This window comes from Loxodonta africana, chromosome 7, assembly GCF_030014295.1.
Source record: "Loxodonta africana isolate mLoxAfr1 chromosome 7, mLoxAfr1.hap2, whole genome shotgun sequence".
Lineage (NCBI taxonomy): Eukaryota > Metazoa > Chordata > Mammalia > Proboscidea > Elephantidae > Loxodonta > Loxodonta africana.
In genome coordinates, this window is record NC_087348.1 from 63,189,665 (window position 1) to 63,216,324 (window position 26,660).

Consider the following 26,660-nt stretch of genomic DNA (forward strand, 5'->3'; position numbering starts at 1 on the left):
GAGTTAAAAAGCTTACCTACAGACCGGGAAAAAGTTTTTAGCTATGACATTTCCCATCAGTGTCTGATCTCTAAAATCTACATGATACTGCAAAAACTCAACTACAAAAAGACAAATAACCCAATTAAAAAATGGACAAAGGATATGAACAGGCACTTCACTGAAGAAGACATTCAGGTAGCTAACAGATACATGAGGATATGCTCAGGGTCATCAGCCATTAGAGAAACGCAAATCAAGACTACAGTAAGATTCCATTTTACCCCAACAAGGCTGGCATTAATCCAAAAACACAAAATAATAAATGTTGGAGGGATTGGAAAACTTATACACTGCTGGTGGGAATGTAAAATGTTACAGCCACTTTGGAAATCGATTTGGCGCTTCCTTAAAAAGCTAGAAATAGAACTACCATAGGCTCCAGCAATCCCACTCCTTGGAATATATCCTAGAGAAATAAGAGCCTTTACACGAACAGATTTATGCACATCCATGTTCACTGTAGCACTGTTTACAATAGCAAAAAGATGGAAGCAACCAAGATGCCCATCAACAGATGAATCAATAAATAAATTATGGTATATTCACACAATGGAATACTATGCATCGATAAAGAACCCTGATGAATCCGTGAAACATTTCATAACATGCTGGAATCTGGAAGGCATTATGCTGAGTGAAATTAGTCAGCTGCAAAAGGACGAATATTGTATGAGACCACTATTATAAGAACTCGAAAAATAGTTGAAACAGAGAAGAAAATATTCTTTGACGGTTATGAGAGCGGGGAGGGAAGGAGGGAGAGGGGTTTTCATTAATTAGATTGTAGATAAGAACTATTTTAGGTGAAGGCAAAGACAACACACAATACAGGAGAGGTCAGCACAAAAAGCAAAGAAGTTTCCTGAATAAACTGAACACTTCAAAGGCCAGTGTAGAAGGGGCAGGGGTTTAGGGACCATGGTTTCAGGGGACACCTAAGTCAACCGGCATAATAAAATCTATTAAGAAAACATTCTGCATCCCACTTTGAAGAGTGGCGTCCGGGGTCTTAAACGCTAGCAAGCAGCCATCTAAGATGCATCAATTTGTCTCAACCCACCTAGACCAAAGGAGAATGAAGAACACCAAAGACACAAAGGTAATTATGAGCCCAAGAGACAGAAAGGGCCATATAGACCAGAGACTACATCAGCCTGAGATCAGAAGAGCTAGATGGTGCCTGGCTACAACCGATGACTGCCCCTGACAGGGAACACAACAGAGAACCCCTGAGGAGCAGGAGAGCAGTGGGATGCAGACCTCAAATTCTCGTAAAAAGACCAGACTTAATGGTCTGACTGAGACTAGAAGGACCCCAGAGGTCATGGTCCTCAGACCTTCTGTTAGCCCAAGACAGGAACCATTCCGAAAGCCAACTCTCAGACAGGGATTGGACTGGATTATGGGATAGAAAGTGATACTGGTGAAGAGTGAGCTTCTTGGATCAAGTAGACTCCTGAGGCTAGGTGGGCAGCTCCTGTCTGGAGAGGAGATGAGAGGGCAGAGGGGGTCAGAAGCTGGCTGAATGGACATGAAAATAGAGTGTGCTATCTCATTAGGGGGAGAGCAACTAGGAGTATATAGCAAGGTGTATATAAATTTTTCTATGAGATACTGACTTGATTTGTGAACTTTCACTTAAAGCACAAGAAGAAAAAAAAAAGTCCATTGCCACTTCCAGGGTTGGCTACAGAGTAGCAGCGGGTTTAGAGCCTATAGCTGAAAGTGGGCCAGAGAAAGATTCAAAAGCAGGGCCCTGGGCGTCAGAATGGGAAGAGAAGCTGCTGTGTGAACTCTCTGAACGCCACTCATGGAATGGAATGCCAGGGGAAGGAAGGAAAGCTGCAGATGTCAACAGAAACCTGCCAACTCTATTAACACCCCAGGATCTATCTAAGAGTTCTTCTTTTCGCAACCCTCAGATCCAATGAGATCACACATACCCCCACCCCCACCCCCGCTGCTCAAGTCACTGATCTAGCACTGATTCTTGAGTCTTTTCTCCTTATTGTCTCCCACATCTCTCTCACCACCACCACATTTAATCCATCGCCTGCTCCTATCACCACTACTTGCAAAATATACCCAAATCTGTTATCTCTCTGCTTTTACTGCCCTGCTCCAGTTCCAGTCGCTATCCACTCTCCCTGGGTTCCTGCAAATAGGCCAGGGGTCTCCATTATCCATTTCTGCTCTCTAACAATCCATGTTCCCCACTACAGCCAGAATGATCTTTCTCAAACATAAATAAGATCATGTCACTCTCCTGGTATTAATAACCTGAAAGGCTCCTCAGGTACTTAAAATCCCAACTCCTTACACTGACTCACAAGTCCCTCTGGTTGGCCTCCCTCTCCAGTTCTGTCCTGTACCCTCCACTGCTCACTGGGCTCTGGTCACATGGGCCTTCTGTTCCTTCTAAGCCAAGAGCTTTCTTGTCTTCAGGGCTTTGCATTTGTTGTCCCTGCCTCCTCCTCATCTTTCAGATCTCAGGTGAAGTGTCACCTCCTCAGAAAGGCCTTCCTGGTAAGACAATACACAATACTGGGGAAGCCAGAACAACTTGTACAAGGCAAGGTCATGGAAGCTCCACAGACACATCCAAAGTCTCTGAGAGACCAAATTGCCAGGCTGAGGGCTATGGGGACCATAGTCTTGGGGAACATCTAGCTCAATTAGCATAACATAGTTTATAAAGAAAATGTTCGATGTTCTACTTTGGTGAATAGCATCTGGGGTCTTAAAAGCCCGTGAGCAGCTACCTAGGATATTCTACTGGTATCGCCGCTTCAGGAACAAGGAAGAATGAAGAAAACTAAAGACACAAAGGAAAGGTTAGTCCAAAGGATTTATGGACCACAGCCACCAGGGCCTCCACCGAACTGAGCCCCACACAATAATAAGTGCCTGGCTACCACTAATCACTGCTCTGACAGGGATCACAATAGAGGGTCCTGGATGGAACTGGAGAAAAATGTAGAACGAAATTCTAACTCAAAAAGAAAGACCAGACTTGCTAGCCCGACAGAGACTGGAGAAACCCTGTAAGTATGGCCCCTGGACACCCTTTCAGCTCAGTAATGAAGTCACTTCTGAGGTTTACCCTTCAGCTAAAGATTGGACAGGCCCATTAGACAAAATGACACTAAAGGGGCACACCAGCCCAGGGGCAAGGACTAGAAGGCAGGAGGGAACAGGAAAGCTGGTAATGGAGAAGCCAGGGTTTAGAAGGGAAAGTGTTGACATGTCATGGGGTTGTTAACCAATGTCATAAAACAATATGGGTACTGTTAAATGAGAAGCTAGTTTGTTCTGTAAACCTTCATCTAAAGTACAATAAAAAAAGAAAGAAAGAAAGGCCTCCCCTGGACACTCTATAGGGATGCCCACCCACCACACTACCCCTCAGCCTCTTTTCACTCTGCATCCTCTTACTTTGTCTTGTTTGTTTGTTTGTGGGGTGGCAGGCAGGTAGCAGGTGTTCAATAAACACTTGCTGATTTAAATTCATGAAAGTGGGAAGTAGAGTAGGATATAAAGTAAGTTTCCACCATGGAAGTTAAGACTGCTCTAGTTTGATCCAGTTTTTCTATTGCGCAAGAGAAACCAAGGTTCAGAGAAATCAGCTGCCTTTCACAAGGTCAGCTGGTAAGAGGCGGAGCAGTGTCTGGACGTAGGCAGTGTGACTCACAGTCATCCTCTGCTGGACCGCTTTCCATTATGTCAGTCCTCAGTACACATCAGAAGATGTCTTGGCCCACCTCCCCAGGAAGAAGTACAGGCTTGGGGTGACCAGGCACCCAGTTAGAGGTCACAAAGCAGTGGCAGGGCCAGGATCTACACTGAGGTCGCCTGATACCAAAGCGTGGGCTTAACCAGCTTACTTTACCACTCAAGCCTCCACAGGGTATCTCACTAAAAGGTCTAAGAAACGTCGGGCCACTGAGATTTCAAAAGCCCAAAGGCCCCTACCACCCCTCAAACCCAACCAAAACAGCTTCTCATTCTTTCCACCAGCTTATAAAATGCCTGCCCCTAATATCCTGAGCCTTGCTGACTGGGCAGGAAGACAAAGGCTTACTGAAAACCTGTTTTTATCATCCTTGCCTTCAACACTCCCATTTGGCTTCCTAAAGCCAAACCTGGAGGGTCCCACACAAATGCTAGGGAAATGTGTGAAGGTGTTTCCCAGGTAAAGGAGGATAAGGGCAGGAAGAGGGAGGGCTCAAAGACGGGCTTAATGTAGGTGAATTCACAACGTCCAGAGGGTGCCTTGGCTCCATGACCTTAGAAAGCTTTGCTCACGTGATCAAGTCTCCCTTTAAAGCCTTCTCCAAATACTCCAGCACCCTCTATGCTTCCTTTATTCTGAATTCCTACATAACCTCATGAAATAGTTTTCTAGTTATTTCCTATATAAAGGTTTGACCTATCTTCCAAATACATGTAGGGACCTGCTTTTTGATAATGATTAATACTTAGAGTCAGGCACTGCTACAGGTACTTTAAATATTTTATTATCTCCACTCCTCATAGCATCCCTGCAAGGTAGGTACTATCCTCCCCACTTTATAGATAGAGAAATTAAGGCCGAAAGAATAAGTAATTTGTCCAATGTCATTCAGTCAATATTGGAATTGGGTTTACAATGCAGAATTGTCTCATTTCAAAGCACGTGCTCCTTCTAGTCTACATCAAGCTGCCTTTCACAACAACAATGGCTACTGCTGAACACTTACTACATGTCAATTACGTCTGCACACATTATCACCAATGCTCATATTCACTCCCACAGATTGCTACTATACTTGTTTTATAATGAGGGAACTAGGGACAAGAGAAGTGTTGTCCAATGTCAATATGCAGCATGGCAGAGCTGGAAGTTCAAGGATACCTGACCCCAAAGCCTACCTCTTCCCACTACACTCCCTTCAGGTGATGCTGCAACAAGGCCTCCTGGGACAGGGTCTGCTCATTATCACCTCCTGACAGTGAACTCAGGTGAGGAGAGGCAAGGAAAGCCACCCAGTTTCTGATGTAAACTCACCACCAGCAGTGGATTCTAGGCCCAGCTCCCTCCCCACTTGATTCTGACAAGTCACAACTTCTGTGCCTCCATTTCCTTACGGGTAAGGTGGATGATAATACCCAGGCTAGCAACCATATAAGGCTCTGCAGGGGAAATCATGGCAATACAGATAGATGTAAGAGGACTCAAATTTGTTCTCATGGTTAAGAGAAAATTCCATGAGTCCTTTAATGGCATCTGTTCTTTGGGGCTAAGAATTTAAATGTATCTAATATTTCTTATAATCCAATGAAGAAGAAAGGGGACTCAGAGGAGAGTGAGGCTGGTGGGGAGGAAAAAGGAAAGTAACAGATGCCCACGAATCTAAGCTCTATGTTTTTTTTACTTTGAAATAATACTCGTTCTTCCCCTGTTGGCCTTTCAGCACCAGCGTATTATTCCAGAAGGGCCCATGGCACTAAAGTGCACAAAATTCTTCCTACCTCAGTGCCCAGTGCATCATGGGGCTTACTCTGAATTTATAGTAAGGCCTTGTAATAGAGCCAGACCAGAAAGGAGGAAGCCACAGTGATCTAACTCTCTGAAGGGCAGGAGTGGGGAAAACTAACAAAGAGGATTAAGGGGCAGTGAGACTAATAAAAGCCCAAGCTGAGCAAGAGCTATCTCCAAGTCCTCCCTCCAAGCTGTCTGTGTGTAAGAAGCTGTCCCCATACTTGGGAAACTAGCCATATCTCCTTCACTTATGGGTCTTCTGGGAAACTGGCAAGTCTATCTAGACAAAATCATTATGAGTTCCAAGTCATTCCTTCCCCAAAATTCAGGCTATAAATGATCATGAGCTACCAAGATTAGGTCAACAAGTCCCAAGGAAAACTAGTTTTAGTAGATGCTCTGTGATAACGTTGCTCTAACAAAGGAATGTGGAATATGTTCCCTCTTTGATTCGCCTCTTGTTGCTGTTGTTAGTTGCTGCTGAGTCTTCTCACTCATGGCAACCCCATGTGTACAGAGCAGAACAGCTCCATAGGGTTTTCAAGGCTGTGACCTTTCGGAAGCAGATTTCCAGGCTTGCCTCCCTGGGTTCCTCTGGGTGGGTTCAAACCGCCCACATTTTGGCTAGTAGTACAGCACTTAACCGTTTGTGCCACCCAGGACTCCAAAATAGGGCTAAGTATCCCTAATTGAAGCAAGATAATTGGCACATACCAAGTCCTCGTTTTGTTGAACGAAGGAATTACATAACGCTGTAGACACAGTGTCTGTAAGAAGCATTCAACAAATGTTAGCAGTTGTGATCTTTGATCACCTACTCTGTGTCAGCAGGTGATCTCTTAATCTTTCCAATCTTATCCCCTCATCATTACCCCCAGCTTTACAGAGAAAAAAAAAAACTGAGGCTCAGAGAGGTTAAGTTATTTGCCTAACGTCACAGAATGAGTAAGTTGCAGAGTTGAAATTTAAACCTAAATCTACTGAGTTTGGGGTCTCTGTCTAGATTCAGGAAACCCTGGTGGCGTAGTGGTTAAGTGCTACAGCTGTTATCCAAAAGGTCAGCAGTTTGAATTCACCAGCTACTCCTTGGAAACTCGATGGAGCAGTTCTACTCTGTCTTATAGGGTCACTATGAGTCTAGGTTCAGGAAAGGGTGCATAATACTTGAAGCCAGTTTGCCAGAATTTATCTGTATTGCAGTCTGGAGCTACAAAGAATGGATCTGAGGTATCATCTCTGCCAGGGATCCCTCGAAAGGGTGTGGAAATGGTGTGGGCAGTGAGAGGGCCTCTGCCTCTCTCTGTAAGCATCTTAAAAGTTGTGAAGTCCCGCAACGAACTCTTTAACTCTGCCTAAGATAGCACTCCCCTAACTTAAATGACCACTCAAGAGATGTTGTGGAGAATGAAACAAAGCTCTGGGACAAATGCCAATGAGCTGGGAGCAGCCAGTCGCTGCTTCATTCTCAGCTGCCTGAGAGTGAAGCCAACACTGATATCACGTGAGCTCCTCTGTCCAGCCAGACCTAAAACCAGAAGCACCCCACGGAGACCCAACTAGGAGAACTAATAAATTCCCTTCTTTTGCTCAAAACTAGTTTGTTTAGGTTTTTATCACTTGATATATGTGTGTTAACTATCAAACAATGTATTGCATTGGGCAAATCTGTGCAAAAGACCTCTTTAGAGTGTTAAAAAACAAGATGTCACTTTGAGGACTAAGGTGTACCTGACCCAAGCTATGGTACATTCAATCTCCTCATATGCATGTGAAAGCTGGACAGCGAATAAAGACCTAAAAAGAATTGATGCCTTTGAATTACGGGGTTGGTGAAGAATACTAAATATACCATGGACTGCCAGAAGAACCAACAAATATGTCTTGAAACAAGTACAGCCAGGATACTCCTTAGAAGCAACTTTGTCTCACGTGTTTTGGACATGTTATCAAGAGGCACCGGTCCCTAGAGAAGGACATCATGCTTGGTAGACGGCCACCGAAAGAGAGGAAGACCCTCAACAAGATGGACTGACACAGTGCTTGCAACAATGGGCTCAGGCATAGCAAGCACTGTGAGGATGATGCAGGACTAGACAATGTTTCGTTCTGTTGTACACAGGGTCGCTATAAGTAGGAAACTACTCGTTGGCACCTAACAACAACAACAACAACAACTAATAGGGAATTCCAATTTGTTTGTAAAATGACTCCAGACATGTGGCCGAGAGACCAAAAATGTGGCAAGAATGCAGAATTCATTCGGGCAGTAAGGATATTAGTTGAATTCAATCAAGTGGCAAAGGAAATTAGGTACAACCTGGGATGGGGGACAAACATCCATTGATAAATGTTGAAAGTGGTTACAAAAACTGATTAAGATTTAAACTTGAAAGAAATCCAGGGGGTTTGTGTTTACTGTGTAGTGTAAGTAAATTCCAGCTAAGAGGCTCAAAGGCAGAGCAGAAAGAACTACACTATATTCAACTGTGGCTCTGGACAACTGCTCTGAAATACGGTTGGACCAATTCCTACATCCTGAGATTAAATCTGACTGAAAAAAACATGACAGTCCTAGCTCATCTGAGATGATAAACCTACTACCTTTAGTTGGAAGTAAATTAATTTCAAAGCTGAGAAAGGTTTAAAGAGATGAGATGCTGAAGTAAAACGTAATATTAACGTAAGTATAGAATTGAAGCTTTATGATCACCGGGATAATCTCTGTGCACTTATAACATCTAATAGAATATAGGCATATTTGGGAACTCTGGTGGCACAGTAGTTAAGAGCTTGGCTGCTAACCAAAAAGTCAGAAGTTTGAATCCTGTGAAGTTGGAAATCCTATGGGGCAGTTCTACTCTGTCCAACAGGGTCGCTATAAGTTGGAACTGATTCAATGGCAACAGGTTATGGCATATTTGAGAACTGGACAAAACTGCCCTGTGATTTCATCAATACGTAATCAGTATTGATTTATCACTTGAGAATTTTATTATAAAAAATTTAAGAATTGTCTTTGCTAACTCAGAACTGAAACCACTCCCCATGTCCACCTTTGAGCCAAAGATTAGACAGGCCTATAAAACAAACAATAACACACGTGAGGAACGTGCTTCTTAGTTCAATCAAGTATACAAAACCAAATGGGCAACATTTGTGCCAAAAGCAAAGCAGGGAAGCCAGGAAGGGACAGGAAACCTGGATGAATGGACACTGGGAACCCAGAGTGGAAAGGGGAAGGGGGTGGACTGCAACCAATGTGACAAAACAATCTTGTGTATAAATTTTTGAATAAGAAACTAATTTACGCTATAAACTTTCACCTAAAACACAATAACATTTTTTAAAAATTAAGAATTTGATTAAGACTATAAAAAGAATTGAAATGCTTAAGATAATTTATGACATTGGTAACTTTATTTGATACACACGAGTCACTTAAGTGCTTAAAAAGATTTTGCTCCTTAGGCTGGTTAAGTCTACCCCGCTGGCCACTTGAAGAGTGTGAGGAAACTGTTCTTTGTTGCCATGGGGACGATTCCAACTTATAGTGACCCTAGAGGACAGAGTAGAATGGCCCCATAGGGTTTCACAGGCTGTAATCTTTACTGAAGAAGATCTCCAGGTCTTTCCTTCCACAGACCTGCTGCTGGGTTTAAACCGCTGACCTTTTGGTTAACAGTCCAGTGCTTTACCTGTTGTGCCACCAGGTAATAACTCCCTTTTTAGACAGAGGTGTGTTCTCCCCACCTAGGCCTTTTTACTTATATATGCTACCTGCTTGGCCTCTGCAATTTGAGTTTGCAAAAACTGGTACAGAGGCATTGTGATCCAGTTCACAATACAACTCAGTTCACAGTAGAGAATGTGTATTACATCAGGCTATTTATACACAAAGGGATAGGATGGTGTTATGGATTGAATTGTGTCCCCCCAAAAACATGTGTATCCATTTGGCTAGGCCATGATTCTCAGTATTGTGTGATTGTCCACCATTTTGTCATCTGATGTGACTTTCCTGTGTGTTGTAAATCCTACCTCTATGATGTTGACGAGATGGGATTAGCGGCAGTAATGTTGATGAGGCAGGACTCAATCTATAAGACGGGGCTGTGTCTTGAGCCAATCGCTTTTGATATATAAAAGAGAGACGTGAGCAGAGAGATAGGAAGACCTCATTTCACCAAGAAAGCAATGCCAGGAACACAGCATGTCCTTTGGACCTGAGGTTCCTGCACAGAGAAGCTCAATGACAAGGACTTTCTCCCAGACTCGACAGAGAGAAAGCCTTCCCCTGAAGCTGGCGCCCTGAATTTGGACTTCTAGCCTACTAGACTGTGAGAGAATAAACGTCTGTTTGTTGAAGACTTCCACTAGTGGTATTTCTGTTATAGAAGCACTAGATAACAAAGATAGATGGGATCTTACTAGTTATTGACAGCCGTCATTGACAGTGTTTATCAAATGCCCAGCACTGTATGTAGTAGGCACGTTACATATATTATTCCACTCCCATTTTCCACTGGATAAAATGGAGGCTTAGGGCCCAGAGCTCATTGGAAGGGGTGGGATTCAAACCAGAGTCTAATGACTCATGCCATCTTCTAGCTTATCAGAAGGACAGTACATACAGATCAGCTCTGAAATCTTTATCTGCTAATCACAAAAGAACTTGCATATGCAGACTGGCAGCCAAATGTGTCAAGAAAAGACACCACCTTGGCCAAGATAGCATTTTAACCAGAACCAAGGCAATGACTCCTCTGTTCTCAAAGCCTCAAGTGTGTGTGTACTATTGCTCACAGACATACACATGCGGAGGGGAAAGGCTCTCCAAAAGTGACCAGCAAATCCATTCAAAAATGGAAGGGCCCATAAAACTAGAAGATCCAGTTTCAGATTTACAAGAGATGCTGACATCACTGTGTCAGGAATTCAAATGCCACTCAGAGGGCTTAAAGCGCAATTTTAACAGCCCGAATACAAGCTATCTGCGATGAAAAACACAGGTGAAAGGATCATAAATTATTTCAGCTTCTCACACTTCCTGCATTGCCTCACTGTTGTCAGGAGCAGGCATTCCATAGAACTGAGAGGGTAAACCTGCCTTTAGCAGGACCTTATTTATTTATTTTTTTGAGAAACCATTTCTAATTTGGACAAATTTTTAATATCAAGCTGTTCTGGGTGGTGGGTTGGTTGTCTAGACTCAGCAGGAATCTGTAATGGTGCTGAATTAATGTGATACTATATTTATAACTTCATCTCCTATGAAGCAAAAAAGCAAAACAGAATCCCAATGTTAGAGGATGATTAAACAGATTTTTCCACTAGGATTTACTACACGCCTGGGCCTGAGGAATCCTGGCTTTCAGTGAATGGCTCCGAGAAGTTATTGAAGGCTCTGGAGGGTCACTATGCTTTTCAAATGGGCTCTCTATGAGCTAATGTTGTTTATTCAAAGAAAGACATGTTAAATGATGTTGTAAAAAAAATGTATCAGATTTTGGATACATACTCATTCTTCTCTGCTCACTAATAAAGCACAGCTGGTTGGCAGAAATGATGGACTATAAGCATGGATTTGAAAAGCAGTCTTCAGAAAACAACGGATTCTAGCCCTTCCCAAACCCCAAAGACACAGTCTACTTCCAGGAGGCCCAGACCATCATCAGCATCAGCCTGGGCTGGCCCCTCCGCATCCCTGTCTCTCTCTAGGTGACTCCATTCACTGCAGAGCCACCAAGGGCTGTGTTCAGGCCTTACCTGCTCACCTTTCCAGTTCTGCTATGGAATCAGAGCAGGGCCCTTCACGTAGCCAAGTGTTCCCCCGACAGACAGCTGTATTCAGTTGCAAAAGCCCAGACTGGTGGAACTTGTTTTCTGGCTATTGTTCAAGGCTATTGTTCCAGTGAAACCCCAGGGCCCAAGCAGCCTGAGATCCTTTGGTGTGGATGAGTGAGCAAACCCAACTGTAGGCTTAGTAGTAACCCCTGGGGAAGGGGAAGGGTTGGCTCCCTACATTTCCCACCAGACAGGTATGTTAACTATGTCCTCCCCAGGAAGTTTTCTCTCAAGGGCATTATCTCCTCAAACTACTGTTGGGGCCCATTAACAAAACTCATCTTTAAAGAATGCAACAGGCCCCCTGCAAAGTCCACTGAGAATGATAATAGCCAACTTGAATTGAAGTTTAAAGTTGTGCCAGACTCCCTGTGAATCACATTACATGAATTATTTCATTTAACCCTCACAACTCTATGACAAAAACAATCAACATTTATTGAGAGCTTATTTTGTTATTCTTTTATTTTGTGCCAGGCACTGTTTTTAACATTTTCCTCACTAGTACAATGAGCTGAATCGGCTCGACAGCAAAGGGTTAGTACAATGAGCTGAATCGGCTCGACAGCAAAGGGTTAGTACAATGAGCTAAGTACTAAGAATATTATGCCCATTTTAGAGATGAGGCAATTGAGGCTTGGAGAGAACAGACCCAAGATTAGAAAGGTTAGAAACTGTTGGAACTGGAATTCAGAAGCAGACTCAAGAGTGTTCAACCACCTCATCTGTTTATTCACTTTACACACCTTAATAAACACCTATCATGTCTATCAAAAGGATTTCAAAGTTTTCCTCGCTAAAGATACAGTTATTCAAATAATCACAAGCAAGCCACCTCTCTCTGGGTTCTACTCCTGAAATCAGCCTACATAGCTTGCTGTTCTGGTGCAAAATGACCCAGAACCTGAGCTTGAATTAATGCAAGGGTAAATTAGGACATTAAACCCAGCAAATTTAGTCTTCTTTAGCATCTAACCGAAAGGTTGGTGGTTCGAATCCACCCAAGAGATGCCTCAGAAGAAAGGCCTGGCAATCTAGTACTTTCGAAAGGTCACAGCTATTGAAAACCCTACAGAGCAGAGTTCTACTCTGACATGCAGGGGATAGCCGTGAGTTGACTCACTGGCACTGGTTTGTTTTTGTTTTTGTTTTTTTAAGCATCTAGCAGTGGGCAAGGATACTACTATGCCCCAAGGCTCCTGAGGGAGGCAGCATATACACTGGAGCAAAAATTAAAAACAGATCTGTGTTTGAATGCTGGCTCTACTATTTCCTTTGTCAGACCACTTTAATCTCTCAGAGACCCAGGTTTCCTCCTGTGTGATACAGTGCTAGGGACACTCCGTCCTCAGAAGCCTTTTGTCTGGACCAAATCACATAATGTGTGTACCGATCTCTAGGCACACTGGAGAGAACCAGCTTATGTCAGTTGTTGCCCAGGATCCAGGGAACCTGCAAGGAATGGAGGAAGGAGATGCATGCCCACATCATGAAATAGATAAGGGCCCAGTGAAAGAACTTGCTTCTTCTTGCTGCCAGAAATGAACAGGGTCTCAGGACAGAAGCGGCTTCAACAGACAGTGCCAGGTGCAAGGCCTCATTTGGGGTGGAGAGAGGGAAACACGAACCCCATAAAGAGGGCTCCAGGAGGATTTAGCAGTGCTTAGAATGCCCCGGGGTTGAGTTTCACCCCACAGCACCTTTGTCCTGGTTTTGGTAACTCATTCCTAGGACAAGTAGGTGGTCCTGGAGTAAGCATGAAATTCTTCCCTTTGGCTCCAGGGGCAGGGTTGGGTTAGAAGCCCAGAGCTCTGGTCCAGATGCCTTAGACCTTCATTGTTACAATAGGCACCAGCTTGTCTGTTGACCTCGGCTACACCAAATTCCTCTTTCCTCCAAGGCTCCTCCAGAGAGGGCTGCTGATACTTGGTCCTCGGCCGATAGCATTTGCCAGGGATCTCAACAAAATCCCTCCCGGTTTTCCAATTACCTGAAGATATGTTTACCCTAAACATCAATGCACAACATGAGCGTATCATAGCTAATGAAAAGAGTGAGCACTGACACACTGTGAAAGGTTCTAATAGTAGACAGGCATCACACCACGTTCTTTATACGCATTACCCTACATACTCCTCTCTGTTACTCTATGAAGCACAAACTATTAATGCCCCCTTTTCACAGAGGTGGAAATTGAGGCTTTGACAGGCTAAGTGGCCTTTTAGTTCAAGGTACCAGAACTAATAAGAGTGGCTGGGTTCCAAAGCCCAAGCTCTTCTTAACCACATTGACCCAAGGTTTAAGAGTAGAGAAAAAGGTGCTCTTAAATAGATCACTGCCACCTATCATCCAAAAAGTCCAGACACTGTATAATATAATCAAATTATCCTTAAAATAACTCCAAGTATTTAAAAAAAAAAAAAAGGCTATCCCAAATAGGGCATGGCTGGTTGTTTTAAGACGTTGAGTGGGTGGAGGGCTAAGAGTCCCAATACCACCCCCCGCCAACACACACGCATACACAGTTCCTGATACATCTTAGGGGTCTAGGAACCCGAATGATACAAAACAGAACAGCTGAGGGAGGCAGTTGTCCCCTAAAGCCAAGGCGGTCTCACTTTGCAGTTTGGAGGACTTGTCCCTAAACTTATCCCTTCTGGGGCAAGGGAAGGGGAAGGGAACTCGGGTCAAGAAACATTCAAAATTAGCTTTGGAGCCCAAGAGAAACTCAGCCCTAGCTAATTAGCACCCCTCCCCACCCCCACCCAGCACATATGTGAGCAGCTAGCCAGCAGCTTGGGTCAGCACTAACGCACTGGGTGTACATCTTCTCCCTCCAAGACTCAATAAACTCAGCTTTTCGGGATAAGGCCCCAGATTTCCAAGGTATGGTCCCAGCAGCTCAAGGCCAGCTCCAAGGTCACTGGCCTTCTAAGGCCCCTCTCAGATTTGCTTCCACTTAAGCTCCTCCCTCTGCTGAACCAGTACTAGCCATAGCTCCAGCCATGGATCCATTCACCACCCCAGGAGCCTCAAGGAGATCAGGGAAGTAACTCCCAGGTAGGTCTTGCTGCCAAAGCAAGGCTGCTTCTAAATATACATCCTTCACCCCCAAACAAGCAGAATCTGGGAAGCCTAGGCAGGCCATGCTTGCAAGCATCATGTGCACTTTGGTGAGCCCTCCAGAATGAAAAGCCCTCTTCAGCCAGCTAAACCAGCATTTAAATTTACAGATAAAACTATCCTGAGCCCATCTGCCAAGCCCACCAGGGAAGACAGAGTGGCAGACAGGATCTAGATTGTAATCCCACTTTACATTTTGCTAGCTGTGTGACCTTGAGCAAGTTACTTAACCTCTCTGAGTCCCTACTGCCTCATCTCTAAATTGAGGATAATCTTGCTGGCTTTACAATGAAAATTAAATGAAACAGTGACTGTTAAATGCTTGGCACATAGTAGGTGGTAATGAATACTGTTTTCTCCTTTCCTCGCCTGGCTTAAAAACATAAATGTGGCTATCTGGACAGCTACAAAGGCTCTAACACAGCAAGAAAAGTTCTCATGCCTAACCCCCCCACCCCCACCATCTCTCCCGGAGTCCCTGGGTGGTGCAAATGATTAACGAGCTCAGCTGCTAACCTGAAGATTGGAGGTTCTAATCCATCCGGAGTGCCTCGATAGAAAGGCCTGGCGACTTACTTCTGAAAAATCATCCGTGAAAACCCCATGAAGTACAGTTCTATTCTGACACACATGGGGTCACTATAAGTTGGAACCAACACATAGGCAACTTTTTTTTTTTTTGGCCATCTCTCCTGAAGCCTAGTTTCCAGAAAGGGAAAAAGGGGGGTGGGGGGGGAACTACCCAGTAATTTTCAGTATTAGCAAACACAACCACAAGTTCACTCGGCTCCTTAGATTACAAATGAAACCTCCAACTGCAAGTCATTTTAATCAGGGCCCTCTGAACCACTAGCAGCCCTGGCCCGGGGCCTCACAGCCTCTTTCCAGCTCACCCTTCCCCCAGAGCTCAGAAGTCTCCCCGGAAAGCATGGAATAAGGATTTAAGACAGCTGTGTGATCAACACCCAATTTTTCAGGCTTGGCAGACTAATTTGATAATATGGTCTGGAAAATACTGACACTATTCAGGTGAACCAAGGGCGTTTGAGAATGCCCCGGCTTCCTCTGAAACCATCCAAGGTTAGAATAAAAGGGGATGGAGGTAGGAGGGTCAAGGGTGCTGAACTGCACGACCTGTGACCTCCCAACCCATAGCCCACGATGATTTTGGCAGCAGCTCTGTCTGAGTTTCTAATACCACCTAAGGAACAACAAGACAACACACACACCACATCCTGGCCCCGGAAATTTTAGGAGATCATCCTACCTTGCAAGGTTCCTAGGCCAGAGCATTTCACTACATAGTGATCCTTGGAGAACAGCGAACAAAGAACCTGAATGGATCTCACTGGATGGCAACTCCGCCAGCCAATCCAGCCAGCCACGCCGGGACAGGGAATCCCAGGCACCCAGCAGCTCTGCTACTAAAGCCTAGCTAGAAGGGAATCACCGTTCCCTTCCCAGGAAAGAAATCTGATCCCTCAATGAAATTAACCTCAAAAGTGCTGGAGGAACGAGAGGTCAGGTCTTGGTGCCAGTACCAAGTCAGCTGTGAAAAGTTTCAGCAAAGCAAAGGCTAACACTAAACTCTGAAACCATTACCGTAAAGCACCGAGTGGCAGTGCCCTCAGAATGGTCCAAGGCGAATCTAACAGCAGGTGAAGCTGAAGAAAATCTAGACACGAAAAATATTTTAAATTCCTATAGAACATACTAAAAACTTGAAAGAAAATCTTTACAGCCCAAAGTGCTACTTTTAATAATGAAAAAAAAAAATCAATGACCATAAATTTCTTAGCTCATTCCATCGACGTCTGAATACAACGCATTTGATTAAAATGATTAGCCCACAGAGAGATCTTCTGAACTCAAAGGGGGAATGATATCTAGCCACACAGTAAACAGCTACATACATTATTTCCTGTGATGTCAATTTTGATGCAGTGCCAACAAAAATATGCATTAATTTCTCATAATACTTTAAAAGGAAAAGAATCTCAGACTCTGCACAGCTACACTAAGCATTGTGGTGCAGAGGCTGGAAGGGGAGGTAGGACAGGAGAGAGCCCCAGTTCTGGGATGGGAAGGGGTTGCACTAACTAATCCCTATTAAAACCTGTAATCAAGGAATTCAGAAGGAACTATGTAAACAGATGCCATGAACAATGGACAACTGTTCTATTATTGAGAATTCAAAAGCAAAAGTATGTTACAGCCACAAGCTTTTATTTCAAAATGAAGAAGGATTAAGATGCTCTCCAAAACCCCTACTCCTCCAAAAATCCTACCAGTGGGCTCCTGGCAGCTTTCAAAGACTTTCCCTGAGAAAGGTTCTCCTTCTGGCCTGAGCTGCTGGAGGAACTAGGAGAGGAGGGGGTTGCTGGCCTGGGGGGTGTTTAGGAAAGGAAGCAATAACTGCCTCCAAGTGGGGGCCCTGTGTGGTCAGCGTTTGCTCAGCAAACAGAAGCCTTTCAAAGGGGAATGAAGCACACCATTCCTCCCCCACCCGAGAGGAGGGAATGAAAGGTCAGCTCAGAGAGGAAACCAGGGTCTGGTAGAGCTTCCCAGGTGAATGGAAAAGCAAATGTGTCTCGGAGCAGAGATTGTAATCTTGAGGGACTCTCAACTGGAGTTAATCATTCACATCTCATCCCTCAGGGCCCTCCCCCAGATGAAAAACAGCAGCAAGCATCTGCAGGGGGAAGGGGCAGCTTCTAGGGGTGCAGTTCAGGTTTATTGGCACAAACAGTCAGGATGAACCCAAGCTCCGGTTGACAAAGATGCCTTAAACCACTTCTCACCTGCTCTGTTGTCCCTGGAACTGAATTCATCTTCACAAGAGAACTGGTTAGAAAATCTGGCTGACTTCAGGGCAATTTGGATAGAATGGAGCCGCAACTCTGTGTATGGCATCAACTACGTTGCTGTTGTTGGATGCCCTCAAGTCAATTTCAACTCATAGAGACCCCCTGTGACAGAGCAGAACTTCCCCAAAGGGTTTTCTAGACTAATCTTCACGGAAGCAGACTGCCAGGTCTTTCTCCCTCAGAGACACTAGGTGGGTTTGAACTGCCAACCTATCAGTTCGCAGCCGAGGGCTTAACTGTTGTGCTAGCAGGGCTCATTGAAGACATATGTATAACAACAACAACAACAAAAAACATGTTGCTGTCTAGTTGATTCCGACTCATAGCAACCCTATTGGACAGCGTAGAACTGCCCCATAGAGTTTCCAAGAAGCAGCTGGTAGATTTGAACTGCTGACCTTTTGGTTAGCAGGCAAGCTCTTAACCGATGTGCCACCAGGGCTGTACGTGTGTGTATGTGTGTGTGTGTGTGTACACATACACATATAAGCCAAACAACAAAAACAAATCAGTTGCCATTGTGTGGATTCTGAGTGATGGAGACCTCATGTGTGGCACAGTAGAAGTGTGCTTCATAGGGTTTTCATGGCTGTGACCTTTCGGAAGCAGATCACCATGCCATTATCCTGAGGCACCAAGGGTGAGCTGAACCAACCACCTTTTGGTTAGTAGTCAAGTGCTTAACCATTAGCACCACTCAGGGACTCCAACATATACATACATATCCAAAGTAGAAACCATAGGGTTTTCCTGGCTGTAATTTTAATGAAAGCAGATCTTCAGGCCTTTCTTACACGGTACCGCTGGGTAGGCTCGAACCCCCAACCTTTAGGTTAGTAGTTGACAGCAAACCTTTTGTGCCACCCAGGGACTTTGAATACACTCAGACATGCATGTGCATATATATATATATATATATATATATATATATACACACACACACACAAAATTCTGACATCCCTACATTTGTTCCTTGCTTTAAGCAAATATAAGAAAACCAAACCAAAACAAAACCCGTTGCCATTGAGTTGATTCTGACTCATAGCGACCATATAGCAAATATATAAAAATTCAGATTAAACATCAAGGTAACCTAGGGGATGTCTCTCCACTCATTTATTCATTCATTCAACTAACTGATATTTAACGAACACCTGCTATATACCAAGCACTGTTCTAAGTGATGAGGATATAGTAGTCGTCAAGGCAGATGAAAAATTTCCTCCTCTCAGGGACCTTACCTTTAAGTGGTGAAATTTATAATGGAAGAAGATAAAATATAAATTATACAGGATTTTAGATAGTGATAAATGCTAAGGAAAAAAATAATGTAGGGAAGGTGACATGATTTATCCACTGGGATATCTGAATTTTTTACATAGGTGGCTAGGGAAGGGCAGCTGAGGGGATGGTGTTTACTACAGAGCTGAAAGAAGTGGTGTGGGAATTGGCTATTTGGATATCTGGGGTAAAAGCCTTCCAAGGGAGGAAACATCAGGGCAAAGGTCTTGAGGCAGGAAACAACTTGCAGGTTCTAAGAGCCCAGAGCCCAGTATGGTTGGAGCAGAAGTGAGCAGTGAACCAAAGAGAGCTGAGGAGGTCAGGTCAGAGGGGCAAGGGTAGAGGGAAGGAGAATGCCAATCAAGTAGGGCCTGGAAAGTTCTGATTAGCATTTAGGCTTTTGCTCTGAGTCAGAGGGTTGCCCTGGAGAGGGTAATAAAGGAGTCAATGTAAATAAAAGTTCGTGTAAATCCCCTACAACACTAAATATATAATTTTGATGATGCACAGTTTTACAAGGGCAAGTATATGTTACACAAGACAGAGTGCTTTAAGGGTGCCTCTTTCTTTCTGTGGTTAAAAGTAAGAACCAGGCCTTTAATATGAAAGCCTCTGAATTCTTTGGAGCTATAGGTTCAAATTCAATCATGGCTTTTTCACGCTATGAAAGATAAGAGAGATCCAGGCAATGGAGAAGAGAAAAAAGGAAGGTAGGTCAACCAATGCTATGATGGTAGATGCGCTTTGGCACTTTTCAAAGAACTAATCTTCCCATGTCATTTGTGACTACAGCTTCTAAACAGGCTAAATTCCAAAGGCCCTCTAAAAGGCTGTCTGGAAGTCACAATAGTTTTCTCCATTGAAACAATGTTCCTAACGAGATTAAGCTTCCCAGCTTAGCTCATAGAGCCATGTTTTAAACCAAAAAGTGGTTTATGAACTCCATCTAGGTATCAAAAAGTAAAAGAAAACTTTATTCTTGGAATACAATCAGCAATTAGACAAAACTGAAAACATACTCACATAAACCTTAAAAACGGTCAATTTTTTTTTTTTTTGCATTTTTTATTGTGGTAAAATACATGTAACTTAAAATCTGCCATTTTAACCACTTTTTATGTGTAAAATTCATTGCATTAACGACAAACACAATGTTGTGCAACCATCTCCACTATTTGTTTCCAAAACTTTTCATCACCCCATTAAGCAATAACTCTTCCATCCCTCTCCCCAAAGCCCATAGTCACCTCTACACTACTTTCTGTCTCTACGAATTTATCAACTCTAGATATTTCATGTAAGTGGGATAATATAATATTTGTCATTTTGTGTCTGACTTATTTCCCTTAGCATGGTTTCAAGGTTCACCCACATTGTAGTACGTATCAAAATTTCATTCCTTCTTATGGCTGAGTAGAGCCCTGGTGGCACAGTGGTTCAAGAACCTGACCGCTAATCAAAAGGTCAGCAGTTCGAGTGTACCAGCTGCTCCTTGGAAACCCTGTGGGGCAGTTCTACTCTGTCCTGTAGGGTCGCTATGAGCTGGAGTTGACTGGATGGCAACCGTAGGTAGGTATGGCTGAGTAATATTCCTTTGTATGTACATAACACATTTAATTTATCCATTCATCTGTTAATGGGGTTGTTTCTACCTTTTGGCTATTAAGAATTATGCTGGTATGAACATTTGCATACAAGTATTTGTTTGAGTCCTTGCTTTAAATTTGTTTGGGTAGATACCTGGGAGTGGAATTGTTGGGTCATATGGTAATTCTATGTTCAATTTTTAAGTAACCTCCAAACTGTTTTCTACTGTTCCTACACTATTTTATATTCCTATCAGCAATATATATACAAGGGTTCCAATCCCTCCACATCCTCTCTAACATTTTTTCCCCATTTTTTTTATAACAGCCATCCCAGTGGGTGTGAAGTTGTCTTGATTTGTATTTCCCTAGTGATTAATGGGAGCCCTGGTAGTGCAGTGGTTAGGAGTTCAGCTGCTAATCAAAAGGTCAGCAGTTCAAGTGCACCAGCCACTCCTTGGAAACCCTATGGGACAGTTCTACTCTGTCCTATAGGGTCGCTATTAGTAGGAATCGACTCCACAGCAATAGGTTTTTAGTGACTAATGATGTTGAGCATCTTTTCATGTGGTTACTGGCCATTTGTATATCTTCTTGGAAAAATATCCAAGTATTTTTGTCCATTTTTTGGTTGAGCTGTTTGTCTTTTTGCTGTGGAGTTGTGAGAGTTCTTTATGTTTTCTAGATATTACACTCTTACCAGATATGTGATTTGTAAATATATTCTCCAATTCTGTGGGTGGTCTTTTCACTCTCTTGATAGTGTCCTTTGATGAACAAAGTTTTTAATTTTAATTCAGTCCAATTTATCTATTTTCATCTTGTTGCTTGTGCTTTTGGTGTCCTATCTAAGAAACTGTTGCTTAATGCAAGGTCAGCATATTTATCCCTGTATTTTCTTCTCACAGTTTTAGCTCTTAATATTAGGTCTTTATTCCATTTTGAGTTAATTTTTATACATGGTATAAGGTAAGTACCCAACTTAATTCGTTTACATATGGATATCCAGTTGTCCAAGCACCATTTGTTGAAGGGACTATTCTTTCCCCATTAGCACTCTTGTTGAAAATCAATTAACCACAGATGTGAGGGATTACTTCTCAGTACTCAATTCTATTCCATTGGTCTATATATCTTCCCTTAGTTTTGGATTAAGTTTTGAAATGGGAAGTGTGAATCCTACAACTGTTCTTCTTTTTCAAGACTGAAAAATTCCATTAAGAATTTTAGAATGAGTTTTTCCATTTCTGAAAAAAAGTGCCATTGGAGTTTTGATAGGGATTGCACTGAATCTGTATATTGCTTTGGGAAGTATCGTCATCTTAACAATAGTGAGTGTTCCAATCCATAAACACAAGATGCCTTTCCATTTACTTAGGCCTTTTTCAATTTCTTTCAGCAAAGTTTTCTAACTGTCCATGTAAAGTCTTATGCCTCCTTGGTTAAACTTTTTCCTAAGTATTTTCTTCTTTTTGATGCTATTGTAAATGGAATTACTTTCTTAATTTCCTTTTCAGGTTGTTCACTGCTAGTGTATAGAAACACTACCAATTTTTGTGTGTTGACTTTATATCCTGCATCTTTCCTGAATTCATTTATTAGCTCTAAGAGTTTGTGTACGCACATATTCTTCAGGTTTTTTTTTTTTGTTTGTTTGTTTTTTAACATAAAAATCACGTCATTTGTGAATAGAGGTAGTTTACGTCTGCCTTTCCAACATGGATCCTTTTATTTCTTTTCATAATTTTTTCAGTCTCTCACACACACAAAAACTTATATACACCTTGCTACATACTCCCAATTACTCTCCCCCTAATGAGACAGCCCGCTCACTCCCTCCACTCTCTTTTCATGTCCATTTCACCAGCTTGTAACCCCCTCTACCTTCTCATCTCCCCTCCAGGCAGGAGATGCCAACATAGTCTCACGTGTCCACCTGAACCAAGAAGCTCACTCCTCACCAGCACCCCTCTCCAATCCATTGTCCAGTACAATCCATGTTTATTTATTTTTCTTGTCTAATTGCCCTGGCTAGAACTTCCACTATTATGTTGAATAGAAGTGGCAAAAGCAGGTATTCCTGTCTTATTATGTTCACTTATTTTTAATAAGTACTTTATTAAAACAATACTAATGAAGTCACATTGCTCCTTCTCCTTCAACACTGTCAATTTCTCTCTCCTTACTGATTCTTTCATACTGGCAAAGAAATTTATCAGCCATCTCAACAAATAAAACAAAAACTTCCTTGACCCCATACCCACAGCCTCCTCAACAACCATGCTAGTCTCTGCTCCATATTATATAACACAATACCTCAGAGAAGTTGTCTGTATCCAGGTTCTCATGTCCTATTCTCTCTTCAACTCACTCCAGTCAGACTTTTCTCCCTACTACTCTACTGAAACCACTTTCTACTCCCTCCAAAAACATCAAGGGCTTATTTCTTGCCAAAGCCAATGGTCAATTTTTTGTTCTCAGCCTACTTGAGTATCAGCAGCATTTAGCAGGGTTGATGGTATCTTATTTTTTCTCCCCACTCTTTTTGTATTGTGGTAAATATAAATGTAACAAGACTGGGCAGTGTTTCATTCTGTTGTGCATAGGGTCGCTATGAGTCGGAACCGACTCGACGGCACCTAACAACAACAACAACAAGACATTTAATGTTTCAACAATCTTCAGTCACAGCTTCTTCCTTCTTGACTTGGTTTCTTCTCTGAGTTCCCATGCCATCATACACACCTGGTTTGCTCTTCTCTCACCGGCTTTGCCTCTCAGTCTCCTTTGCTCACCCTACTCCTCTCTTCTACCAGATCTCCAAATGTTGGCACCCCAGGCCTCTGTCCCTAATCCCCTTTGTTTCTCTACATACAGTCTTTCTCTAGGTGATCTCGTTCATGGCTTCAAATACTGTGTATACGCAAACAACTGTAAAGTCCCCCTTTATATACTCAACACATCTCAAACCTAATGCACCTTACACAAAACTGCTCATAACTCCTCAAATTTGCCTATACCCCAAACCCAAAGCCTCCCTCATCTCAGTCAATATATGACTATCCATTATCCATCCTTACTTTTCCCATTCCTTCTTGCCTCCTATATGATCCATTAACAAACACACCCTGAACTTGACCACTACAACTACTCAGCATTTACAGTAGGATAACCTTGGTCCAAGCCACCATCATTTCTCTCCTGCAACAGCCACCTCCTCAATCATGCAGCCCTCCTAGGGTCCTTCTCCACACATGAGGGACATTGATCTCAAGTGTGTATCGGATTGTTTCACATTCCTGGAGAACTTAGAATAAAATCCAAACTTGTTCCTTTGATCTAGAAGGTCATATGTGATCTGGCTCCTGTCGACTCCATCTTTCCCACCTTTTTGTTATGTACAAATACAGGGCCTACTTTGGCCCTCAAACGTGCCAGCCTTCTTTCCATTTCATAGGCCCGTGCACTGTGGTTCCTTCTGCCCAGAATGCTCTCCCCCATTTTTCCTCTTTGTTTAGGTCTTGGTTAGGATGTTACTTGCTCAGAGATTTCTCCCCAGATACCTGCCCAGTCACTTTCTACCATACTGTGTGCTTCCCCCAAATCCAGTAAGCACCCTGTGAACAGGAGTGGTGTCTGCTTTGTTCTAAGTGCCTAGGCAAGTGATTGGAGCACTGGAGATGGGGTCCTGGACCAATTAACTACAGGAGGATAAAGCAGAGAACTGAACATCTTACTTACCCCTCCTGGGAACTCTGAGGCACTTTCAAGGACTTTAGCTCAATACGTCTTAAGCTTTTATTTGTTCACAAACCCATTTGGAAACTCAGGTTTGTCTCCGGGGAAAATATACATACAGACAATAGTTTGCACATAATTTCAGGGATTCACTGATCCCTTGAAGCCTTTCCATAAGCTTAGGTTAAGGGCTCTGAACTCCTAAGTTTTATAGCACTGATGTTACAAAGGTTTAATTTTGCTTTATAGTATGACTTTTTGTTTTCTTATTCAGGAACCAGTCTTACACTCGGATGGGCTACCTTCTTTTTACTTGCTAACAGAAGAAAGGAGAGAAAGGAAGGAAGGAAGCCTCTTCTAGGATGAATGAACAAGACTGGGAAGATAAGGGGTTAAAAGAAGATCTGTGAAAGTGAGAAGCACTGCCTGAGGTGGAATTTTACTGAGCGTGGTCAGCTGTAGAGAATGAGAAAAGAAGCAATAGTCCTGGGGTCTTCAGCAAAGCCTTGGAAACGCAGAAGTAATCGCTAGTTTGTGATTTTTAACAAAATTTATAAGCAATCAGATTGCTTTGGGGTAGAACATGACCAACATTCAACATGCATTTACTGAGTATCTAATTTCAGGAGCCCTGAGGGAGTAGCGGTTCAGACCTCAGGCTGCTAACCAAAAGACTGGCAGTTCAAATTCACCAACCGCTCCTTGGGAACAGTTCAACTCTGTCCTATAGGGTCATTGTGAGTCAGAACTGACTCAACAACAATGGGTTTTGTTTTATTTTTGAACCTGTACCAGACATACTGGATATTGAGAATATACAGGAGAGTAAAAGAAAGATTTCTCCATTCTCATGAAACTTGTTTATTTACTTAGAGAAGGCAAAAAATGAAATCAGTAAGGATGGTGTGGTTAAGTGATGAAGGAAATAAGGTGCTGTGAAAGAGAATAACAGGGGGCACTTTAAAGAGAGTCATCAGAAAAGGCTGTTGTCAGGAAGTGACATTTAACCTAGATGTGAAAGGTAAGAGGCAGCTGGCCATCAAAACCAGGGGGCCAGGAGGTAGGCAAAGGGGATGTGAAGTGCAAAGGCCAGAGGGAAGGAAGTGCTGGGTGTTTTTAAGGAACTGAAAGGTGGCTACCCTGCTTGGAGCCTGGAGCCCGGAGCCCGGAGCCTAGTAAGGTAGGGGGAGGATGGTGCTAATGGAAAAGAAAATCTACCCTCTAAAGAATCCCCAAAACCATTAGGATCAACTGATCGTGGTGAGGTGTCAATAAGGAGCTTTGGAGACCAGTCAGGGTGCGTCTGACTTTTTCTCCGTCTCCCCCATTCTTTTCTGGGAATTAGAACCTACAGGAAAGTAAGAAGTCCTTCTTTCTTTTTAAGGTTCTTAGGTAGAACCACTGCTTCCACTCAGTCCTGGTCTGGCTTGTTCTTCACATTTATGTAGCTTGCGGTTCCCTTCCTACTTTTCCAGTGAGGATGTGATACTGTCCTCCAATCTCACTGTAAAAACAGATTGGGCTACATGTCAGCTGCAGATGTTTTATCTTGTGGAGTTGCAGCTTCCATTACCTTTAGTTAGTTAATTTTTGAGATTGTCTGGAGCCTACATTTGTGGGCACTTGTACATATAAGCACACATACTCCTTAATCTTCAAACAAAGGGCTTCATTCATCAGGAAGAGTATCCAGTCTGTTTACTCCCTTCTCATTCTGAATCAGAACCCTGAGGCTTATTAATAAAACCTTGGACTGAGCAGGCTGGAGTACATGACTACATAGGTTCCAGCATCTTCAGCCTAAAAATCACACATCCGGAAATTCGGTCCTCAATCCAGCATAAATGAGGCCATTTCTAACAGGGTGCCAATTGACCACCACTAACTAAAGTGGCAGTCTAACGTGGGACTGTGCGGCCAAAGTATTTTCAATGAAATGTATAGGCTTTACTGCCAATAAATCTCATCTCACTCAATTTTTAAATTCTCTTAACATGTATTTTTATCCCTATTTACAGAAAAAGAAGCTGGAGCTCACAAAATCTAGATGGTTTGCCCAGAATCATACCACTGGTGAACAGCAGACTAAAGCCCAGACCCTCACATGCCAAATCCAAATGTTCTGTCCCATGATGCCACACTGCTTAGAGTAGTGAACACCTGTAGGTCACATTTAATGGGGCAGGGCTATTGACAAGTTATTCCAGAGTCCTTTAGCTACTTCTGATAGTCTTGGGCACAGTCCAATTTAGATACACTTTTTTTTTTTAAACCAAATTCTATACTATAATGGCTCCTACTATATGTGTGTGTGTGTATATATGTATGTATGCATGTATGTATATGTGTGTGTATATATATATATGTTTTGTTTTAATTTTTATTTTTGGTGGCAATATACACAACTGTAGATCTATTCATAATTTCTGCATGTACAATTCAATGACATTGGTTACATACTTCACAATGTATCACCATTCTCACTATCTCTACCTATATTGTTTCACCACCATTAATTTAGACTCTCATCCCCTTAAAGTTCTCATCTGTGCTTTAACTAACTGTTATCAATTTGAACTCACATAGATACTTCTTTATAAGAGCACAATGCTCAAGACAAAAATCTTGTTGTTTAGTTTAACGATGGCTTCATGGGAT

General features: G+C 42.8%; 1 protein-coding gene across 6 annotated transcripts in view; it reads right to left on the reverse strand.

The window, feature by feature from the left end:
* The window catches only part of NAV2 (neuron navigator 2), a 459,088-nt gene that overhangs the window by 82,699 nt on the left and 349,729 nt on the right, over window positions 1-26,660 (reverse strand). The window contains exon 1 of one of the 6 annotated variants that reach the window (XM_064288349.1): window positions 15,798-18,184. The exons of the other annotated variants lie outside the window; for them this stretch is intronic. Coding sequence (XP_064144419.1) covers window positions 15,798-15,823 — 26 coding nt within the window. The 5' untranslated portion in view covers window positions 15,824-18,184. Of the gene's footprint in view, window positions 1-15,797; window positions 18,185-26,660 lie in introns of those variants that run through there. 6 annotated transcript variants of the gene reach the window in all.